This window comes from Meleagris gallopavo, chromosome Z, assembly GCF_905368555.1.
Source record: "Meleagris gallopavo chromosome Z, MGAL_WU_HG_1.1, whole genome shotgun sequence".
In the NCBI taxonomy this organism is placed as follows: Eukaryota; Metazoa; Chordata; class Aves; order Galliformes; family Phasianidae; genus Meleagris; species Meleagris gallopavo.
In genome coordinates this window covers 511,944-530,766 of record NC_139435.1, presented here as the reverse complement: position 1 = coordinate 530,766, position 18,823 = coordinate 511,944, and the positions used below count along the sequence as shown (strand labels likewise).

Below are 18,823 nucleotides of genomic sequence, written 5' to 3'. Positions count from 1 at the left end.
GTAAATTACTCGTTTCTGACTTTTCTATTTGGAAGATTCCGCTTCATTGTTTGCCCTTCAAAAGGATGAAAACAAGGGGAAAACTACAGTTCAATTTTACTGGAGCTTTACTCAATGCCAGGGCTATGCTGTGGAAGTTCATTTGAAACAAAAAGACCTCCATGCACCTGATTTCAAACCAGAATTCAAGTTCCTACTCATTTTCACAGACTTACAGTGGGAGATCAACCTGAGGCTGCCAGCTGTGTTGTGCAGGCTGCCAAAGAGCCCCTGACACACATCAGGTGCACAGAGGATACTGGCTGGACACAGACACTCCCAGCTGTGCATCCAGATATGGAATTGCCAGTGCTACTGCCAGCAGCAAACCCTGCCTTTGGTACTGCAATGCTTTGGCACTTGATGTGGAAATCAGAACCTGGTTTTCCCCGTGGGGCTTGCAACGTCATGGCACGGACTTACCGTATCTTTGGCCATTTATGCAGCATTTTTTAAATGTCATGACGTTCTGTGTGAGAGTTCCTGTCTTGTCGGAGAAGATATAATGGATCTGCCCCAGCTGCTCATTCAGAGTGGTGGTTCTGGCCTTTGCAGCCGTGTCCTTCTCAGGGTAATACATTTGCAGGTCCCAGTTTATAAAATAACTTTGGCCCAAACGAATCACTTCGACGCTAAATGAAATAAACCAGAAGTTGTTGCTGCCAGTTGTAACTTATATTCAAAATAATGACATTTTATCAGATCTGGAGGGCTCTGGCTGTACTTTCAGAGACTCAAGATTGCCTATATAGCATAGGAGCTTAAGACAAAACAATCACATTTTACCAGTTCATTACAGAGTGCCATAACCCCTAGACAGGCCGCTCAACCCAACGTCAGACCACACAGCTCAACTTCAACAACACTGCAGTGACTGCAGAAAAGCCTCTGTATCCTGATCAAGCCAAAAAATATCAATGCTGCTACAGCAAATAGAAATCCAACATGGGGATAGCATTTTAAGTACCGTTTGGAGAAGAGGATGTAGGAAACTGAAGGACTTTAGGTATGTTCTAGATGTGCTTGTCAAGGGTAAAATCGTTAATGCATTTAAACTCTGACATCAGAGCATCTTATGCCCAAATTCTAGTGATTCTGAAGTAAAACAAATACTAACACGCTATTTGTTAGAAGCAACTAGTAAGAATTCATTGTAGAATCCCCAATGAATAGAACTTGATTTTTATTACTACTATTAAAAAGCACCTCCTTTTTGTTGTATTCATGTTCACTGTGGTACCGTAATCTTTTCTTTTAGATCTACTGTATGTTATGAAGGATTTAAACTTTGAAACTGAAGTGTGACAAGGAGCTTTGAGGCTGAAGCAAAAGCCACTGGAAATAGAAATTATTTTGATAAAGTAAAAAGTCTTAAAAGTAGTATTCAACTTTTTGTTAACTTTGTGAAAATTTTGATGTTATTGGGATCACAGTTGTTAAATTAGAAAAAGGCCAGCTTTGCACAGTTTTAAAGGCCAGGCTGGACAGGGCTTTGAACAGCCTGGTCTAGTGGATGGTGTCCTTATCCATGACAGGGGGGTTGGAAAAAGATGATCTCAAAGGTCCTTTCAACCTAAACTATTACATGATTCTATGATAAGAGCATTAAGGTTTTTCTTTTGAAGAATGAATATGTTATTTCATTTTATTACAAAAGTAGTTTCTTTCATGCACTGTAAGATTGTAGAATTAGATCAAGAATTTAAATTGCAGAAAGATAACTCTCCTATACTGTCACAGATCACTGCTCGGGAAAGTTTTTTCCTTAGTCAAATTGTAAAGTACATATATACTTATCAATGTAAGACAAATTCAGTATCTTCAAATTCTGTGTCCAAGGGATTTGGGTGATGATTTTATATGAAAATGGTACAGAAAAAATCACTTTCTTCTAGAATCCTAACAAATAGAGCATATCATCTTCTCAGTAAGATAGTATATCAACCTGTGTTCCCATCCAGCGTGAAGCTGCATCTGTCACCACCATGGAAAGTAAACTTTGTTGGCTGTTAGTTCATGCAATCAAAGAATATCATCTAGTTCCAACCCCCCTAATATAGGCTGGTCACGAGTCACTAAACCAGACTGCCCAGGTCAACTCAGCCCTGAATGCCTCCAGAGAAGGGGCATCCACAACTACTTTGGGCAACTTGTGCCAGTGCCTCACCATCCCCTGAGTAAAGAATTTCTTCCTAATATAATTCTGAAGTTTAGTAACTGAATCCTATCAACAGTCCAACTATTGAAAGGTGCTGACCTACCTCACATAGAGAGAAATGGGAACCATAGTGTTCAGAACAATGATATAGCCCCAGAAGTTAAGGAAGCCGCGGTACGGAGGACTGTAGTCCTGTGCATCGTAGAGGTACCAAGATGAGTTGCCAATCTGCTGCTCCCAGTAGGTGTGCCCGATGGCGAGGCCAGCCGAAAGCAGGATGAGGACAACAAAGATCTGCAGTGTATACAGAGAGCTGTATGGCACCTCAATAATATTTGCTAGACTTCATTCTCAAATCAACATGTTCAAACCAAAATATTACATAAACAATAAATAATGAGAAGGTGAGCGAACCTTTCCCACAAAATAGACTCTTTAGGTAATCTGAGTTCTAATTTCAGGCTATGCCCCAAGCACAGTTCTCATGTTTTGACACTTGCTTAAGAAGGCAGCAAGTAGGGCACGGGAACATGCACCGAGCAGGGCTGTACTGGTGCTGAGCTAAGTGCCTCCACCTGCCAGCTGCCCAGCTCCCTCTACCTCTTTCCCATATCTCAGGGAATCATCTTGCTGATTAAAGCATGGGCTGGGGGACAGAGGCATTCCTCATACAGGTTCCAAGAGAAGAAATGCAGGTGCTGAGAAGACCCTGGGACCAGGACCTGGATCCTCAAGGCTCTCTACCCAGCAGTTCAGTGCAGACAGAAGCACCCACAACACTGGCTTTGAAATACACTTCTGCATTGTGCAGGCTGCCTTCTATCTCCATTTTAGGGCCATAGATTCCAACTGCTAGATTCCTCCCCCTACTTCATCCCAACTCCAAACAAAGATGTATACTGTTTATATCAGAGGAAAAAAAAAAAAAGCTTCCTAAGTTTGCATTCAATCTGTTTACTTAAAAATGAACTCAAACTTCTGAATTTTAAAGAAAAAGGCTTACAGTGTAAACCATGTAATTCATAAGGGAGTCAATTTTTGTCCTTTTAAATTTTGTCTTTCCGCTATTTTTCATTATTTTTGTATCAGCACCTAAGGAAAAAGAAAAAAAAAAGGAAAGATTTAACACAGCAAACGTCATTTTTAAAAAGTGGGAATAGTCAAAGTTTATAAGAGAAGGGCACAATTTTCCTCCTGGGAGTACTCTTTTGATGAGCAAATGTTACACATATTAATTTCAGACATACCTGCAAATATGACAACCCCATGGCAGAAATCTGTATTCCTAATTTTACATCCACGTAATAAGATCTTATCAGCATCTAATGCATAGCTCCTGTTTCTCCAGAATAATGTTCCTGTGAACTTATCCAGTCGGTTGTTAGGTTCTTCACATTCAATCAGACCTAAGTTTTGAGAATGTGTTTAATACACAGCATTTACCACCAAAAACCTCTTGCCCACTTTTTCTTTTAATATTTCTCAAATTTTAACAAGGGCCTGACTGCAAGAGCAAAGCTCTCTCTGGATCTTAAATTCCAGGACGAACACAGTGTTCAGCTCTTCTACTACTGAAGACTTCCCAGCAACGATCTCACAAGGTAAGACAGATATCTGTGAATATTTTGGCTACAAACAGTGACATTTTAATTCTACTCTTAGAACTTGCCCTGTTCCCACTGTCTCTGATTGATCACTCCCACAGTCAGCTTGCCCTAGAATTTTGGTTCATGTTGTATTCTCTATCATCAGAAGATACGTAAATAAATAGACAACAGACTTACCAAGACATAAGTAAATGAATAGAAACCTTTCCAGGCTCAACTCTGACAGCAAACTGTTTTTTTTCCCCCATAGAAAAACACATGCAAATGCTAATAAAAGGTCAATGTGTCATAGTTCATTCAAGCTCCAGGTCTTATTTTCAGATAGACTGTATTTTGCTCATCCTCACAGCATCCTTGTGCAATTTGCCAGTGCTAACTTCAGCGTCACAAGCACCAGTATTAATGCCTCAGTCTACTCTCTGCTGTATTTACGTGGACTGTAAATCATTTGATCAACATTTGAATAGCTGTAATAAAAAAAATATAACTGTACAAACCATTGAAGTCTGCCATCGCATTCTCCTCTTGAAGATACCTGTCTGTTACCTCAAGGGCCATTTTAAATTTTAAGTTTGTCTCACTAAAAATAAAGGATAAAAAGCACATTGTTTTAAGAGCTTTGACAGGAAAAACATTTGAACAAAATTAAATTAAGTCAATCAATGCACAGTAGACAGCAGCCTCCCACCTGGAAGGAATAAGCAAAGCTGTGTGTTTCCACAGACATGAAACACTCACAAGCAACACAATCAATTATTACACTGGCTGATTTTCCTCACCTACAAGATCAGACACTGTAACAACCCCTTACCTCCTCTCACTCAGAAAAGTGAGGTTTCTCAGAAACACTGCTGTACTACTACAGCAGTAATTAAATGCAATTAATGGTTTGCTCAAAGCAATATTTAATAACTGACATTGTTAAGAGCTCCAAGTGAGAGCAAACATTTTGCATGATGTTACAAGTTACTGCTTACAAGGTCACTAAAAGTTGACTGAGAAAGCAAAATTAATGTCATCTCATTAGGTGAAGTCCCTGCTATCACAGACTTCTCTTGAAAAACAAAAAATCAATACTACCTTCTCTGACAACATGAACTAAACAACATTTGCAAAGCAACACGACAGAAATAGTAAGATTTACACTGTTTAAGCAGCATCAATGAAAAAAACTTCCACAGAAAATTGTTTGCTTATTTGGACTTCTGTTGTTGGTTATTTTAATTTTCTTGCTCTGACAGGCAATAAGACATGACTAGAAAAATAGGAGAGGGCAGGTTGCAGATCTCTGGCAATAAGCAGTCCAAGCTCCTGTCAGCAGCTAGACCACAGATGAAGTTATCCAGGATCCCATCAACCTAAATCTTGATTACTCCAATGGTAAAAATTCTTCATCGTGAGAAAAACAAACCACTTCTTACACAAATCCAGACAGAATTTCCCCTGAACTCTCTTGCATTCCTTATGCTGTCAGTGTGCATCCTTGGGAACACTGTATCTTCACTCCAACTGTGAGATACTAAAAGACTACTATTAAATGACACTCCTCCAGGCAGAATAACACCACTTCTGCATCTGTTCTCAGTGTACCATGTTCACCAATACTTCAGTCATCTTGGTGGCACTTCAATGGACCCTTGCTAGTTTTTACTGTTCATCAAACTGTTGGAATCAAGCACTGGACATTTTTCCTGGTGTGGCTAACAGGTGTCAGGAACTACAGAACAATTTCATCTCTTGGTTGGTTATGGCAGGCCTGCCAGAGCCCACTGCTCCAAGAGTGCTCTAATGGCTGCTGTCCACAAGAACCTCCAGGTTCTGCTTCATGGAGCAGCACTCCTGACAGTCAGATCCTGGTCTGTACTGCTGGCTGGGATTACCCCACCCCAGGTGCAGGACTTCATAGCCACCTCCGCTCTCAACTGTTCAGCTGGTTTCCCCATTCCTATCTCCCAGACTTGTGATCTGTCTGTCCAGTTCTGACACTAGCAGCTTGTCAATAAGCATATCTTATCAAATGCACTCATAAAATCAAGGTGGATGACATCTTCTGCTATGAAATGGGCCCCATATCCAATATAGAAGACATTTCGAGACGGAAGCAATAATCAGGCTGGTTAAGCACCATGTTAATCTTTGGCTTTCCCCACTCAAATTCTCGTCTTCTGCATGTCTGTAAATAGTTCCCATGATCTCTCCTGTCCTGCAGTTTTTCCAGGGAATGAGGCGAGGCAGACTGGTCTGTAGTTTCCTTCATATCCTTTTGGCTCTTTTTGGTGGAAGAGTGTGATCCTTGCTGTGTACCATGCCTTGGGAACTCCCCTTGTCTCTGTGACCTTTTGAAGAAGGCTGACAATGGCTCAGCAATGATGCCAGAGAACTTTCACCACCCTCAGATGAATCCCATCAGGCTTGTCAGGGATAGTTTGTACAGGTGGTCCCTGACTGGACCATCCTCTTCTTCCAGTTGTTTGCCATTGCTTCTTAGCACAAGAACCTAGGAACTGACCTTTCCCATGAAGACAAAGCAATTAATTGCAACCTTACCTCAAAAATAATTGTATTAATTTAATTGCCTTATTTCTGAAATATACACTTATTGCTCTTTTACCAGTAAGCCGAAATTAAAAAAAATCCTTATGTACATTCTTACCCATCTAGTTCAGCTGTCTCTACGTAGCAGAGACTGTTTGGTTCTGAGCTGGATAGCAGCAAAATATCAGCCTAGTAAAACAAATAAATAAGCAGCAAATAAATCCAAGTCAAGATCTTACAGAATTCTGTAGGAATACAAAACAAATGTATCTAAAGCACTTACAGGAACGAAAGTATTCTTCTTCAGACGAATGATATCACCAACTTTAATATCTTTCCACTTCATGCTTTTGAACCTAGTACCAAGATAGTTTAATGATTATTATTATTTCATCTGGAATAGTATCCACCCTACAAATCATGAAATATTAAACTTTCTGTAGTACAAAAACATTACATCTTGGTTAAGATGTCTCTTGTTTTTCGAAACAGTAATTTAGATGGGGGTCTAAAACTTAGAAGAAAGCCTATCTCCTTTCTTCCCTGCTTGCTTATATATGAGTTTCTGTCCACCTCTCCAATGAAGCTGCTTTTAGCACAGATTGAGTGTCACTAAGAACTAAGTTTAAATGACTCCTTTCAGCAATTCCCTTCTGTTTCCAATTAGCTTTTCACACAGACGTATGGAATAGTAGAGAACAAAAAGCTGAACATTCTCTGTCACGTATGGTTTATGTAACAAAGCAACAAACATCAGTTACTACCTTAAGAAGAAAACTACGAACCTTCCTTCCCTGATGACTTCACATGCTCTATTATTAACCTCATTGTCCATCCTGTGACGAACCTGAAAAGCAGGAGGAGAGAATGTACTCCCAACTGCACGAAACAACTGTTTTCTTTTGCTTTTAGTATCAACAGAACGTGTTTCTTACTATGTCATCCACTAGGTCTTTGACCGCAGTTATTCCCAGCACCAAGAGTAAGGGCACCAGCGTTGTATACCATGACAGAGTACTTATCTGGGGAATTGCCTATCAGAGACAAACAGAATCAGTACAGGATAATCATCAGGCTCACTTCAGAAACAGTAAGTAGCAGGCCAGTTATGACATTACAAGAGGAACCAACACATCAGAGAATTTTAAATCAGGTTATGAAGATGGAAAGAAAAACTCTGCTAGCAAAGCTTGGCCATGCTGTCGTGCCTGAACATTGGCTCCTCTTTAGCAATTGTAATTGCTTGTATTTTCTCTTGGAGCTTCTGCTTTATGAATGGGACGTGGAAGTCGTCATGTTTTACAGAGTAACAGACAAAAGAATCAACTTTTCCTCACAAAATTAATCAATTTAACAACTAGCTAATCTAAGGTAATACAAAAGTAGGGTAGGGTGATTTGGATTTCTGTTAAGATATCCTTAGTTTCTATAGTTGTTCAGATATGGTCCCTCACAGATATCATGCAATTTCCTGAAAGGACAGCAATTAATTGTATCGTGTTATTCAACTTGGTAGATCAGCACCTCAAACTCACTTACAATTCCTATTCTCTGTTTATAAATCATGCCTTACCTGCAAAATGAGTAGTACTAGAAAGTAGGTGTTGGCTGCTCTTTTAAACTGTTCAAATAGATTCAGTGGTAAAAAAGTGACAAGGTTGTACTTGTACGTCTTAATTGCATTTCCCTGTTGAATAAATCAAATGTCATTCATAACATAAGATTCTTCTTGCTTTACAAACGTACAGATCATATGTTAATAAAACATTTACTAGTGAAATCTTTCCTATAAACTTTGTTAGACTTGTAGCTTTCTTCAACAGTTTCACGTGGGTTACTATCATAATGACACAAAAAAATAGTGTGTTTCACTGGCATTAATACAGCCAAAAAGCATCACAGACTTCATATCTAGCTTCGTGAGACTGAGGGACTACAGAACATCACACAGCTACAGTGCAGAAGGGCACAGCCTGTCTCCAGGAAGCTCCCATAGGAAGATGGTGCAGGGGGGAAAACTTCAGTGCTCTCCCTATCCTGTTCTATTTTCTCTGTAAGGCATATGAGCATTATTTGCTATATACACAGCACCACTATTAGGGATACAATTGGTGTCAGATGTCTATCTACAAAAATACGTTCAGACACAAGTCTTTGAATCAGACTTCAGGAGGGACTATGTGAAACTTGCTCAGAGTAGCCTCCATCAGTGGTCCCTACCTAGTTAGACATAAAGGACTTCTGTTTGAATAATGGCTCCAGCTGCAGAAATTTTGGTATAAAATGTTCATAATCATGCATTCAGTAACATGAAGTTTGTAAGGTAGATATCTCACCAGGCACAATGAAACACACTGGCCAATGCACCACCAATAACACCAGAGTTGACATGTTAACCCCAAAGTCCAATTTTGTGTCAATCACAACTGGCACCGCAAATTTAATACTTTGAATTAAACAGTCTCCTTGATCCTAATCAGGTGTACATGCAATAACACTGTTTAAATGAACAGACATTCCCTACAGTCTAATTTTAAGACTGTTCCAGACAAGTTTCATCAGAATATTGCTTAATCCTACACACAGCCTTCTTTGATGAAAGAAGGCAGCTTTCTTGATGTTTGCAACAGCTGTAGTTTGGCAGGATAAAATTCAGAATCTGAAGATATCTGGCTTTTAATTCTTTACTTTGTCTTAAGCAAGTCTCTTGATACCTACATTTTCTATTCACAAACTCAAATCAATTACATTTTCCTGCTTCTACTGGAAATCCTAATAGAGCATTAATCGTGGCTTTTACACCAGTCAACAACGTTTGAAAAGACCTTAATGAGATCAAGAAAGCGTTCACCCTGACAAGTCCTACAGCCATGTAATTGAGGCACAGAAAACTTACAGCATATTTGCTTTTTTTGAAGCACAGAAATATTTTTCTCTTAAACTGGGGCTGTTCATGGAAGTGACGATCATTTGCTTTAACTTGCCAGCTGCAGTCTGGAAGAAAAAGGTAAATACGGGTCAATATTTGATTGTTACACATGAGGAAGCCATTCTACCAGAGTCAGGTTCTTTCAAACGCCATCTTTTTAAGGTAATTCCAATTGAAACAAGACTGGAACTGACTTTTCATATTATATCATCCAATAAAATGTGTAAGATATTTCCAGATTACTAGTCTTTACTAACAAATAAATAAATTAGTTAAAAAATAAACTGAAGTAGGAAAAAGTCACATAACAATTTGGAAGTCCCACAGGAAACTGAAAGCATAGAGAAACATTCAGTCAAGCACCCTTGACTAAATTCCCTTATTTCCACTCTTTTGCTAACAACTGCGAAGCACCGTGCACTCAAAAAACAGGGTTTCTCAGCCTTTTCAAAAATTGAAAGATACACTCATTTTTCTGAAAAAAAAAAAAAAAAATGCATTAATATAAACATAGTGTGTTTTCATTAACAATCATAAGTAAAAATTTAATGTGCTCAGCCATGAATTTTCATTGCTTGCTTAAAAACTCAGGAATATGAATTACAGTATGCAGCAAATTTAATAAAACTAAACAAGAGATGTCAGCAGCAGCCTTCCGAAGTTTTGGACAACAATCTTCAGAATCACTTACAAACTACCCAGCAAGCTTGCTTGGATCTGTTACCTTCAGTATTTGGCATTTAAAGCTGGAATTGATACACAGCCTCCTCAGGGAAAAAGTTTCAAAAGCATTTCCTAAGAAACCATCCATTTCTACGTTGAAGTTTTTTAGAAAGCTATGAAAAGCAACAACCAAATAGAAATAACTGTGTTATGCTTCTTTCAATTTTCAGGTGATGGAGAAGGCAAGTAAGTGAAGCTCTGTTCAAGCAGTTCTTGGACCACAGGCCATGTACTTCTAGTATCCACCTTAATTAATGTGAGGATACAAGGCAGATCATTACTGTTATGCACCAGGTAGTGGCACAGAATTCTAGATGCAGACTGGAGTTAAGCTGACTTTCATACAGATATTTATTAGATTGAATTGCCACCAATCGCTTCTCCATTTGGATAAGCTAGATGATCTTTGGAACCTGAAGATCTTTAAGGTCCCTTCCAATCTGAGCCATTCCGTGATTCTAAGCCAGTCCAAATCCAATCTAACACACAAATTACAAAGAGAAGATGGATCCACATGTGGCTTAGCCTCTGGTTTTGGTACCGTTAGCTACCCAAAGCAAGTTTCCATCAGAATAGTACCTTTTTTCAGTGGCTCCTGGCTCTCCTTGGTGCTCCTGTTGATTTGGTTTTGCTCTGGTTCAACGGCAGGCTGCTGGCTGTCTAGCTCATCCTCTGTGTCATCATCACTGTATGGCACCACTTCGTCATTAGGTTGGGAATCCTCATCAAAAGTGGTCTCCGAGTCCCGTTCCGAACTCATGCTGCTACTGCCCTGCAGGCATTTTGTAAAGGTTCAGAAGCAGAGCTAACAAAGCAGGTATTGGAAACCACAACTCCGTAAGTTTACTTTGTCAATAATGTTTAGCAAAAAACAAATTTGAAACTAGTTCCCCTGGAGCAGCTGAGAGCACTGAACTGTGCTATATTTAATTACACACACACACAGCAGACCAAGGAGGATCTTACAGTCATGATGCAGGACATCCTTAATGGGATGCAGAAACAAGCAAGCCTGGGAACATCCAGCTCTCAGTAGCCATGCAACCCACATGTGCAGCAGCATCAGGATCAGAGGGGTGCAGGAGCTGGGCCCTAGCCTCCTTCAGCATTTTTAGGTCACTGAGACCACTTCCACACCTTCAGCTGCTCCAATTAATTGGCTGTAAACTGAACCCAGCAACCAACTCTCACTTGTAACTCCAACCCACATCCCCCCGCAAACAGCCACCTGTACAACTCCTAGGGAGGTCTACACTGACAGTTGGCCTATTCACTGCTTCACTTAGTGTCCTGGCATTTTAATGACTGACCTGGTACAACAGTTCAGATTGCCCCAGTGAGTGTGTACAGTTCATTTCTAGCCACGCAATTTCCAAATTTCTTGTACTCAAGCTTCAGTTACTTGCTTTGGAAGATCAACACTTCTGAAAAGACTCTGATGTGATTGAAAACTCCAGGGAGAAGAAGGGGCTGCCTCCTGGAGCTCAGAAGCCTGCCAGCCCCAGCCAGCCTCTCCTGGGTCCCCGCAGCCCAGTGTCACCTCAGCACATGTAAAGCTCCGTCACTCTATCTCCACACTGCTGTCAGCAATGCCAGCCAACAGCAATCACTGGGGCTGACACCAAACCCTGCTGGTAACCACTTTGGTTTCCATTTTTACAGAGCAGAACTGCCTTCCTTCCTTAATATCTCTTATGAGAGATATAAATATTAAATGAGCACTTAATATGCTGCTCAAATGACACGACCGTGGGCTGGCAGCTCAAAGCGTGATCCACTTCTGAGCAGCAGCACACAAGTGAATGCTTCAGAACAGCTAGCTTAAAACTAAAACCAAACCTGCAGGCACCCAATCAGAATATAGAGATGGACACAGCTTCTTAAAAAACCACTCAGGCTGCTAGGAGCCACTCACCAATGCCATTAGCTGGGACATTACAGCTGGTCACTAACACATGGGACATGCAACGTGAAACTTTTAATTGTCTGTTCTAAACACTCTCAGAGTTACAGAACTCATAAGACTCACAGACTGAGCAACCACAGTTCCCTCAGCTGCTCCCCACTGAGGCTTGCAAAGAAGCAGTCACAGCCACTGCAATACTAACACCTCATGTGTGGAACAAAATGCAGGGAACAGCTGAAAACACTTACGTGTGTGGCCCTCAGAACTAAAAGCACCACTGGATCTTTGAACTGCTCTCAAGTGAAGGCAAAATAAGTTCACACACCTGACACACAGAATCTTCGGTCTATTAATCTTTACTCAACTGATTAATCAACTAAATAATCATGAAAAGACTTAGATGTAAAAAATAAACCCAAACCACCACCCTGCATTTCTTTTATAAATGCACAGCTAAATGGAATCACCTAAAATACCCCATGATGCTACCAGTCTGATGGCCTGTCCAAGGGAAATTGAAAGGGATTCCCTTCCTTTTACATCCCCAAAGAACTGAACTGCCAGGGGGCACCCTGCCAGCAGAGAAGGGGGTCATTACAGCATGTATGTGTAGATATGGCAGTTGGGTACACGGCTTAGTGGGCATAGTGGGAGTGGAATGGGGTTGGACAAGGTGATCTTATAGATCTTTTCCAGCCTTAAGGATTTTATGACTCTGTTAAGGGATAGCATGGGTCTGGATAATCCTCCTGCAGCCCACTATTTAGCTCTCAAAAAGCAGCAGTGAGAGCTGGAGCCTTTCAATGGCAAGATATTGCATTTCTATCCCCACTTCAGGGATTCCAGCCAAATGCTTTAATAGACTATCACCCTTCATTAAAAATATATTGTTGAACTAACCTACCTGTAAGAAGAGCTTCTGCAAGATAACAGGCAAATAACAAAACTAGATTTGCTTTCAAAATGTGAAATGGATGACATACTGCTCAAAATAGGTAGGAAATTCTAGAGTTGACAAGTTCTTGAACGAGCACACAGAATGTATCTTATGAACAACCTCCTTAATGACACTGTAAGGAAAAGAATTTACTTAAAAGAGTATGGAACAGCACAAATAGGACAAGGACATAACCATCACTACAAGCTCCTCTAAGCATCAACTGAATGAGCTCAAGGCCTGCAGCCACAAGGCCGTCTATCTGTGTATCTACTTGATACGGAACAGCTGGACTTACTTCAGGGAATGACTACATCAAAACATCCCCAAATATCCCCAAAATGACATACATGGGAGGAATGATATTTCCCAATCAGAACTAACAATCAGTCATCATTCTGAAATGCACCAACTTCCTTATGTATCCTCACGGAATACTGGAATGTTGGTAGAGTTCCATTTTGAAATACATTGGAGAAAGGCAACCTCAATAGTTTACATAACTATTTTAATTCACCTGTGACTGCAGGCATGGTTCTTTTCATCTGAGGCAGCATACTGGCAGGCTTTGGCTTTCCCAACCCTTTCTGAGAACACTCAAATAGTATCTCTATTGTTCTTCCCGCATCATCTGTCTCTGTTTTCATCTTTCTGTACGTGTCCTTTTTGTGTCTGAATTTTGGCAGCAGTTCCTTGTTGATCTATGCACATCCCAGCCACACTAGCTTGACTTCCTGCTCTGGAAGGAGGAGATCCTTGGAAACCAGACAACAAATCTGAACTCTCTTCTCCAGGACCGTGCCCCATGGAACACTTCCAAGTAGATCCTTGCTCTCCTCATGTCCAGGGCTGTGGACTTGAGTGGTGAGGCACTAGCACGGGCTGCTCAGGGAAATCACTGAGTCACCATCCCTGGAGATGTTCAAGAACTGTGGAGACGTGGCACCTGGGGACATGGCCAGTGGGCATGGTAGGGGTGGGCTGATGGTTTGTCTTGGTGACCTTTGAGATTTTTTCCAACCTTAATGATTCTGTGACTTGCCTTGCTTCCTCCTGTCAGGATTCCGAATTCCACCACCCAATGGCTCCAGCGTGCAAGACTGTCCCACCCTTCAAACCCCAACCACTTCTTCCTTGTTTGGATATAGAACGCTCAGCAGACAATTTCCTCTCTTTGGTTTCCTATATCTTAACAATATTTATCTTAACTGCGTATGTTATGACACACGCAAGATGGAGGAGGATGTGAGGAGTTTATTAAAAGCTTAAAGTTCCACACCTAGAAATGTTATCTAGGATTCAGTTTAGTTGGAGATTCTCAAATGCACTTAGAATCCCGAGGCCTCAACTCTTCAAGGTTAATCAAACAAATGTTGCATTAAGAACAAACAAACTAACAAACAAGGCTTATAATTCAGAACACATCAGATATGGTGTACGACCTTGATGCCAGCCTAAGAGTTCTCTGTGACTATCATAAACAGTGGGGTTTGGTGCCTGGCACAGTAGAGAAGCAGACTCTGCCCAGACACACACTGCCCAGGCAATTGGTTCCTCAGCTCCTGACCTAGCAGACACACATCAGCTCTCAGCACAGTTTCAGGAAACAAAACTGCTGAATATCTGTCCTGGGAAAATAGGTGAACTTACTTTCAAGCTGCTCCATCAGAGTGCAGGGAACAAGCAGCGACTTGCTGGTCTATCAGAGCTCCCACTCCCTTTCTATGCATGGTGATCTTGAAAAAAGTTGCCACCTCGAAACCTGCTGGAGTTGGGCAGTGCCAACACAGGCTTAACAGGAGGTGACTCACGCTTCCCATCCTAATTCAAGTGATTAAACGTGGCTAAGGGAAAAATACATGTGGTGCAGCAATACCTCCACATCACAGATCCCAGCTCACCAGAATACACGTCACACCTGGCAGGTCTGAGCTCACCTCCGTGGCATAGCAGAACTGAAAAGGTTAAGGCAGCCCTTTCAGAGAATCAGACAATCACTGCAAAACCTTGGGAAACCTGTTTTGTGAGCAGCATCCCATTTGAGTCAGCTTGGTTAGGTCACCTATTTCTGTCACTCACCCAGACCCAGATTTTACACACACATGTATACAAACAGACATACATACACTGCTTTTATACATAAACTATGTATATTTTGATTCACAATACCATCTCATCTCACAGGAAATATTTCTAAAAAAAGATCATTTCAGGCAATTTTTGGCCACAACCTGTGCAGAAGATACTAAGAACTTCATCCGAATAGCAGATATTTCCTTTTCCCTCAAATATTACCATAGTGGAGGCACCTAGCATCATCAGTACACTGACAGCGAGCAGTCACATCAGCACTGACATCCACCACAAGAAGACAGATTTAAGATGGTTACAATCCAGTGAATAACTAACTTCTCCTCACCTGCCTTCCCTTCCACTCTTGAAATTTTAGCTCCAGGATAAAGTCACCAACGGCAACCACTCACTAAAACAGGCGTTTCCAAAAATGTATTTCACCAAACTTTTTCAACTGCGAGGATCAATGAACTACAAAATTACTGAATGTGTGAAAATGAACACGAAGAATATTCTAACATAAATAAATTATCATTATGAGCCAAAAGGACTCTACAGAAGGAAGAGATTAATTTACCACTTACTGAAAACTGGAAGCTGACAGCAGACAGATCCACAGCCCACAGTCCCAGTTGTCTGAAGCCAAGCAATGACGGTTGAAGATGAGGCACTTACAGAAACAAAATGCTAATTTTACCCATTATCTGCACTAGGATTTTTCATTAACAGATATAGACTTTCCTTCTCCTAAAGTCCAAGTCAAGCCAAGTTATCTTTGCAAACGATAATAAAGGAGGCAACCTTTGTTCAAGCTGTAGCCGTAAGAGTATTCTGCAGGGGTTTCCACCTGCATTTTACAGAGATTATTAAACTTCCTCCCATGATTCATGGTATAAAACTACATGGATTAGATTAATAAAGGAAGAAATAATTATTTTTGTGCATATATAAACTGTCTTGAAAGACGTTTTGGAAGTTTAAACAGTTATTTTCTCAGCTGTTTCAGCTCTCCACCAAAACCAGCAGCCATTTTAAACTGTAAAAGTTACTTCCCACTACAGATCACAGTTGCAGATTGCAGTTACTGCACCTCTCCCATCACCACTAAAGCTGGGGACTCTCCTGGGCTGCCCAGCAGGCAGCATAGCTTGAGGGAGCTGCTGGGAAAAAAAAGCACTATTTCTGATCAGATCTCCAGGCCATTCATGCTACCTCCTCTTCCTGCCCTCAGAAAGACACTTCAGCAACAGTCCTGGTACTGTCCTTGGGTTTGCTAACGTTGCTTTCTCTGCAGTGCTCACCCTTCCACGCTTTTTCTTTGCACTTTCCTGCGCATCCCTCTGCACCAGCCTATAGACAAAGGCATCTACAAGTTTGCCCAAGCTGTCTGCCTCTGCTGGTCAGATTAAAATACATATTTTTGATTCATCTAAGAACAGACGAGAAAAACAACAACACAACACAGCACTAAGCGGATCACTGTAAGTCACAGAATAACTTTGTGAGCTTGGCAAAAAAGCAGAGATGCAGAAGCAGTGCACTGAGTGTTTGCAAAGGGGGCTGAGAGCTCCTGAACCTTCAGTCTCCAGCGGACAAGGCAGGAACCACATCCTTCACCCCAACAAGCACAGGTCACAAAGGGTAAGAGATTTGCCCAAGGCCACATGGTAAGTCACAGGCAGAGCCAGGGTTGGGTTTCAGGAGCTCCTGGCTAATATCCTGCATTCAATTACATCTAAACAAAGCACCTCATTTAGCAGAGGCCAGATAAAAGAAACAGCCAAGGAAGAACATCAAAACCCCTCGTAATTGAAACAGAATCAATCAAACCTCTACCAATATCTAAATGGAGGTAGCTCATTACAGTTAAGCCCAGTATGAAAACCAGTGACATTAAAATAAAAGCCACAGCAACAAAAGAAGATGGAAAATGAATTCTAGCTAATTTAAATAGAGGACTTCAATGCAAAGCAAGCAAGCGGCTTGTTGAATTCAACATCACAAACTGCAAGCCAAGGGACTGGAATATTCACAGGCTGTGGATGAAGAGAATAAGTTACAGGGCATTGCTTCGCATTACCTACAGATTAACAAAGGGACAAACAGGTGTGGGACAGATGCACAAGCAACCATACGCTGAGGTGAACTTCAGTAATATCAATGCAGAGACTGGTGGAGAAAAACACAGACCAAACATCCCCCGACATTTGAATCAGTCTCAGAAAAGAAAGCTTTATAAAAGAGAACCAAACAGATCCAAGCAGAAAACTGTGAGTAAATCTGAGCTTAACAAGGACACCTTAAGCAGGGAATTAAACTCACATTATCTAGAGACAATTATAGAGTTAAGGAACACATGGCAACGAAGTTTGCTAGCAGCCCCACCAACATGCCCAGACCTTGGGCTCCCTGCAGCTGCAGCACCCGCTGCCTGCCATGCACTGAGCAAAGGCAGCATGGTTACTGCCAGGAGCACCACATACTGTGCCCGCAGTTTCAGTGTCTCTGTTGACATTTGCTCAGTGGAAGGACACCTCGTGTGCCATTTAACACCTCTGTACTTAGCCGTCCGGAAGAGGGATGCTATGGAAACAAAGCAGCAGGTAGTAGGGCTCAGATGCAGATTTGTGTCCGTCAGAAGGCTCCTTCCATCTGCCAGCAGCCTGATGAGCCTCACAGAATGGCCAAGGTTGGAAGGGACCATAAGAATCACAAAGCTCCAACCCCCTGCCACATCCAGGGCCACCAACCTCCACATTTAAGACCAGACCAGGCTGCCCAGGGCCCCATCCAACCTGGCCTTGAACATCTGTAGGGACGGGGCATCCACAGCCTCTCTGGGCAGCTGTTCCAGCCTCACGAGCAACCTCCAGCGCTCTGCTACAGAATCAGGACAGTTTCTTAACATGGACTCCTGTAACTGCTCTAAAGGCCGTACAAACACGAACTAACGGGTAATTACCCACAACCACTATGGCTGTTTTCCTCAGGAACACACACGAGGAAGGAAACCGACTCACAGGCGCGGCGCAGGCAGCGGGATCCGCAGCACAGCACGCCTCGTCCTCCCCTCGGTGCGCAGCTCAGAGCGCGGGCGGCGCGGCCAGGTCGACGTCCGGCTTCGGGACACGGCTCCGCATCGCCTCACACGGCGTTCCTGAGCGAGCAAGTGCAGACATTCACGTTTTTAAACGACACGACAACAGAACACACGGCCTTCAGGCTCGGGTGTCCTGAAGGGGGAAAAAATAAAGAAAGAAAGAAAGAAAAACCACAACAAAACGATTTGCCCACAGGCCTCGCGGCTCGACTCCCTTGCTTCGCCCTCCCGCCCCGCCGCCCCCAGCCCCAGGTCCGGCCACGCTCCCGCACACCTCACCGCACCGCAAAGCGCACAACGCCTCGCCAAGGCCGACGGGCACCAACCCCGGCCCCCGGCCCCCGGCCCCCGCCCCAAGTTTCGGCACCGCCCGCCCGCACCACCTGTGCGCGGCTGCCGGCCCCCCCCGCCCGCCCGCCCGCCCAACGACCGCTCGTGCCCCGACGGCCGCCGCTCCGCCCGCTGCCAGACCGGCCGGACGGGTTCCGTGCGGGGGGAGGCGCCGCGCCGGCGGCGGCCGCGAGGCCAGCAGTCATACGTCGGATCTGCAGGGAGAGGGTGTGACGGACCTGCAGCCGGGCCTGGGTCGGGTGCTGAGGTGTGGGACGGGCACTGAGCCGGGCTGAGAGGCCTGGATACCGCAGTGAAGTGGAGTAACGCCTGGGAGGCTGCAAGGCGCAGGATTGCGTGGAGCTGTTGGAGCGGGGCAGGAGGAGGGCACTAAGATGGTCGGAGGGCTGGAGCACCTATGAGGAAAGGTTGAGGGAACTGGGATTGTTTAGCTTGGAGAAGAGAAGGCGCTGGGGAGACCTCATT

General features: G+C 42.8%; 1 protein-coding gene across 7 annotated transcripts in view; it reads right to left on the bottom strand.

Moving 5' to 3' along the window:
- Positions 1–18,478, bottom strand: part of ATP8B1 (ATPase phospholipid transporting 8B1) — a 33,083-nt gene extending 14,605 nt beyond the window's left edge. For 3 of the 7 annotated variants that reach the window (XR_014880360.1, XM_085212963.1, XM_085212968.1), the window contains exons 1-14: positions 18,282–18,415; positions 17,928–18,064; positions 10,571–10,763; positions 9,236–9,333; positions 7,913–8,026; positions 7,275–7,373; positions 7,125–7,186; positions 6,623–6,695; positions 6,458–6,528; positions 4,302–4,384; positions 3,445–3,603; positions 3,201–3,289; positions 2,301–2,491; positions 463–671 (exon numbers count right to left, since the gene is read on the bottom strand). Coding sequence is in view for 6 of the 7 variants with exons in the window: in XM_085212963.1 (XP_085069089.1) it covers positions 463–671; positions 2,301–2,491; positions 3,201–3,289; positions 3,445–3,603; positions 4,302–4,384; positions 6,458–6,528; positions 6,623–6,695; positions 7,125–7,186; positions 7,275–7,373; positions 7,913–8,026; positions 9,236–9,333; positions 10,571–10,751 (1,429 nt within the window). In the remaining variant the exon portion in view is untranslated. Of the gene's footprint in view, positions 1–462; positions 672–2,300; positions 2,492–3,200; positions 3,290–3,444; positions 3,604–4,301; positions 4,385–6,457; positions 6,529–6,622; positions 6,696–7,124; positions 7,187–7,274; positions 7,374–7,912; positions 8,027–9,235; positions 9,334–10,570; positions 10,764–15,491; positions 15,615–17,927; positions 18,065–18,281 lie in introns of those variants that run through there. The other 4 variants (XM_085212966.1, XM_085212964.1, XM_085212965.1 and 1 more) reach the window with 4 other exon arrangements.
- Between the last annotated feature and the right edge of the window lie 345 nt (positions 18,479–18,823).